Below are 4,656 nucleotides of genomic sequence, written 5' to 3'. Positions count from 1 at the left end.
TTAGATATGGCACTGGTGGGTTAAGTGTTGCTTGGTGGAAGGGCCTCGGCGTGCAGGGGATGAGCGCTCACATATTGAAATAATGCAGTGAAACCGCCCTTCCTTCTCTCCCTTAGAGAGGAGTGACACTGCTCCCAGGGGGAAGACCAACACTAGGAGCCACAGGGAGGATGCCTTTCCAAGCCTGGACCGGACCTGAGCTTATCCGATATGATTTCTCCAACACAGGCCAGCCACCCTCTCTGCCCACCTCAGGGAGGGACTTGAAGACTGGGAGAGAAGTACCTTTTGGCAGAGAACACCAGCTAAATGTAAGCCATGCCTACACTGGTTCCATGGGAGAGTCTCTAGTCAAACTGGGTCAAGGGGAGTCTCCATCCACATTAGGACAAAGTAACTGAGTCCCCAAGGACACTGGCTAAAGGAAAGTGGGCTCCCCATGTCCATTGACTGAGACCGAGGACGCCCCATCTGCACTGGCTCAAGGTGATCAAGTCTCCAGATGCACTGACCCAGAGAAGGAGCTCCACCAGTCTTGCCCAGCCTCGGAATGAGGTGCTGCTGGACCCCATCCAAGTTCTTGAGGCCTTTGGCCCTGGCCACGTTGCATTAACCACACTTTTTGTGGATCTTCAGAACACCGATTTTATTATAAAGTTTTCGAGAAACAAATTTATGAAGAAAAGCCTCTGCTCTTCCAGAACCATGGGGCAAAGGACAGAGAAGGGCCGTGCAGGGACCAGTGTCCCAGGGAGAAACAGTCTCTGATGTCTCTCGCAGGTGGGGGCAGAGGAGACTCCTGTTGTCCAGGCGAATCCACAGGTGCCTCTGGCTGCGCCTGGTACAGAGAAGCCTGAGCCAGTTTGCACACCTGGCTCCTGCAGCTGTTTGGAGTCCAAGGGACCCAGGCCCAGGGGTCTGGATGCAGAGAGCGCAGCGTCCTCCAGCTGCCCGTGGGGTGGGTCTGATGCAGCTCCCTATCACATGGGAGCCACTCTCACTCTGACTCTGCCACGTTTCTGCTCTCCGGTCACCGGAGCCCCTTCTTGGCTGCCACAGGGCTCGCAGCAACACAGTTGGCGGAAGCAAGTGGCAAGCCTCCTAGCCACCCGCTTCCAGGCCTTGGGCTGCCCTGTGGAGGTATCTTTCCGGGAATGGCTGGGCTTCTGGGGCACAGGGGCAAGTGCAGGGGTCCTTGGGAGCAGCCAGCGGAGGTCGGTGCCAGCCAGGCTGGCCCTTCTGAGGTCCTTGTGCCCTGTGTGCTGGGCCTCCTCGGGAAGTCGATGGTCATGGCCCGAGGCGCAGGGGCGAAGGGCAAGCTCGCTGGTGCTCCTCCTCGGGAGGACGGAGCCACTGGAAGGGTGTGCGGGTCGCGCAGGCTTCCCCTTGAACGTGCAGCTGGCCCCCTGGCTCAGCTGGTGCCGAAGGATCAGGTAGGCGGCCGCGGCGTCATCAAACTTCCCGCGAGTCAGAGACACCCAGGCCTCATACGGGTCATGACCCAAGTCCAACAGGGCTGCCATTATGGCGGGGTCTGGGCGTTTGGGGGTTGGCTCCCCATCCTGATGGGGGGAAACCTCCTCACCCTCCCTCAGCCACCGGTGCTGGAGGACTTGCTCTACCGTTGGGCGCTGTGCCGGGTCCATGCTCAGCATGCTACGGATGAGGCTGCGTGCTTGGGGCGGAACGCGGTCAGGGATGTGGTACCTTCCCTCCCGGATCTGCCTCACCATCCCTGAGCGCAAGAGCGCCCTGAAGGGGCACCTTCCGGTCAACAGATAAAACAGGATGACACCCAGGCTCCACACGTCCGCTGGGGGGCCCTCATATCTTCGCCTCAGGAGGATTTCGGGAGCAAGGTAGGCCAGGGTGCCCCAGCACCTGCGCAGCTTCTGCCCAGGCCTGACCCTCAGGCTGAGGCCAAAGTCGATGAGCTTGCAGGTGCCAGCCGCATCCACCACGACGTTGGGCAACTTCAAGTCCAGGTGCACGACGCCCTGGCCGTGGCAGTAGCCCACCGCCCCGGCGATCTGCCGGAACACCCTCCGCGCCTCCTCCGGCAGCATGCCCCGGGAAGGGATGTGCTTGAGCGGGCCCCCCACCGCATGCTCCATCACCAAGTAGACGTGCTCACGGGTTTCGATCACCTGGAAGAGCTGGATCACGTGGGGGTGTTCCAGCCACCTCATCACGCTGGCTTCGGAGAGGGCCGCCTTCCCCTTTACCTTCGGCAGCACTTTCACTGCAACCTCTGCCCCGGTGAGGAGATGGCGGGCTACCTGCACCTGGGCACACCCACCACACCCGATGGTCCTCAGGACCTCATAGCGGTCCCGGAAGGCCATCTCTTCGCGGGAGCTGATCCCCCACAACGCTACACTAGTCTCTCTACTCTGCCTAAGCATCCTGAGCAGGAACCCCACCTAAGGATGCTAGCTAAGAAGAAAAACAAACAAAACAAAACAAAGAAAAAAACACAAACCAAACAAAACAACAAGCCAAAATCAAAAAACCAAACCAAACAAAACAAAAAACCCAAATCAAAAAAACCAATACCAAATACCACAACCACCAACCGCCAACCACCAAACGCTCTAACTATCTGGGAGTCCGACAGGTCACCACCAAGAGCTTCCTGTACTTAATGGACAAAACCCCAGCCCTGGCCACCCGCTTATATACTGGCTGTTTCAGGTTCCCTCACAATGGCTCCTTGTGAGGTCAGAGAAGAAATGGCCCAGTCACGGGTGGCCAGAACCCCTAGTGGTCATGTCACTAGTGGGCCCCCAGGACCTTGCCCACTTCAGAAAAAAAAATAAGAATGAACTCTGCAAGCTTTTTGCTTTGGGGTAGTAGAGATCGATGTTTACCTGTTGAGAAATTAAAATTTGGACAATGCTTTCATTCGCTTTTCAAATTAAGTTTAGAAATCTGAAATAACATTTGACTGTGGAAGACTTCAACATGTCTATACTCAAGGTACCCCATCATCCCCTTTTCTTCCATCTCCAAATCACTGCTACCAAAAGGATGGTAGCAGCTCACTCACAAGGTGACACCCTGCCATAATGTACACTGTGGAGCATGCTACTAACACCTGTGGGCAAGAGAGGGAGGAAGGGTGCATCTGAATTTCCCCATAACATACTCAATGAATGTCTGAGTAGACACCCTGCAACCCCAAAATACAGTGAGTTGACACATTCAAAGTGATAAAGGAGAACGTGACAGCCAAGAATGCTGGAACCATCCAAAGTGTCCTTCTCATGGGTGAAAGACATGGATGAGACAGGGTCCTCCCCTGCTACTGTAACAAAATACCTCCCACTGGTTAATACATAGTAACAGAACTTAACCTCTCCCTGTTGTGCAGACTGGCAAGATCAAGGCCAAAGAACTCCATTGCCCTATCCTCGCATGATGGAAGGAGCGGGAGGGTGGAACTCATTCTCTTCTGCACCCCCTTTCACCACCCAAGATCCTGCCTACCGAACCCAGGGTCTCCCACATTTTAGGAAAGCACTCTCCCACTGAGGTACATCCCAAGTATTTTGAGACGAGGTCTCACTGACGTGCTAAGGCTGGGCCTGAGTGTGTGATCCTCTCCTCAGGGTCCCTGGTAGATGGGCTTGCAGCCTGCCACAGTTTGCACAGGAGGTATCCCCTCCCAAAGGTTCTCTGTTAACACAGGAGGATTCTGAGGTTGAATGATTGGCTTGTGAGAGCTGTAACCCAATGAAGACCCTCCTCATTTCAATGGAAGTTCCCGGTGGTGACCCTACATAGGCAGAGTGTCACTGGAGGAGGTACGGTGCTCAATGGTCATGCCCTGGAGGGGTGCTTCTGTTCTCTGGCTCCTTTCCTGCTCTCTACTTGGAGCTTTCATGCAGGGGACAGTTCTCCCCTGCTGGGTTCCTTTCCCATGGTGTGCCACCTCACCTTTGGCCCACAGTGATACCGTTGGCCATGTCTGGACCCAGACTTCTGAAATCATGACCCTGAATCACATTCTCCTTCCCTAGGCTCTTCTTTTCAGGTGGTGGGTGTATTACCAGTGACTGACAGATCTTAACCAACAGGTACTTGGCACTGAGAACTCCATTATGTGTTGCTCATGCCCTGAGGTCTGTGTGATTCTGAGTTAAAGGGATGAACTGCTTATTCTGGTGGAGGGAATTTCGGGATGGCACAGCACATTCAGTCACTAGCATGGATGTTACTGGTGGCCTTTGTCTTCGTTTGCCATGAGAATGGGGAGTACCGTTAAAGCCAAAGCACTTTAAAAACTTGCAGCTGAGCCAGAAAAGTGCACGTATGAATGAGGCTAAAGAAGACAAGCTTCTTGAAGAGGATGCAGCCTTGAAAGAGACACAGACACCCTAGGAAAGATGCCTTGAGGGCCTCTCAGCTATGTGTAAGCCCACACCCACCAAGGGCTCCAGGGTACAGAGAATATTTCTCCAGAGAGTCAGCACAGGACACTGCTGGTGCAGGGGACGCTTACAGATTGTTTTACCATTCTGGGCACCACTGACACTCAGAGGCCACTTCAGCCTTCATTCCAGCCTATGACAGTGAACACACCATGCACACACATGGTACACGGTGATGTCGGTGTGTGAGGGGGATCAGAATGTATTTGTGTAGGGGGAGTAA

General features: G+C 54.6%; 1 protein-coding gene across 1 annotated transcript; it reads right to left on the bottom strand.

Moving 5' to 3' along the window:
- Positions 1 to 980: 980 nt before the first annotated feature.
- Positions 981 to 2,345, bottom strand: LOC124985591 (sperm motility kinase 2B-like). The gene has a single exon (XM_047554314.1). The coding sequence runs from the start codon at positions 2,343 to 2,345 to the stop codon at positions 981 to 983; it is 1,365 nt and encodes a 454-aa protein (XP_047410270.1).
- Between the last annotated feature and the right edge of the window lie 2,311 nt (positions 2,346 to 4,656).

This window comes from Sciurus carolinensis, chromosome 5, assembly GCF_902686445.1.
Source record: "Sciurus carolinensis chromosome 5, mSciCar1.2, whole genome shotgun sequence".
Taxonomy (NCBI): domain Eukaryota; kingdom Metazoa; phylum Chordata; class Mammalia; order Rodentia; family Sciuridae; genus Sciurus; species Sciurus carolinensis.
Note: the sequence above shows the minus strand (reverse complement) of the source record. Positions and strands in the feature narration are given on the sequence as shown.

Excerpts from the sequence above, each read along its gene's own strand:
- LOC124985591 (XM_047554314.1), bottom strand. The coding sequence starts at position 2,345 with ATGGCCTTCCGGGACCGCTATGAGGTCCTGAGGACCATCGGGTGTGGT.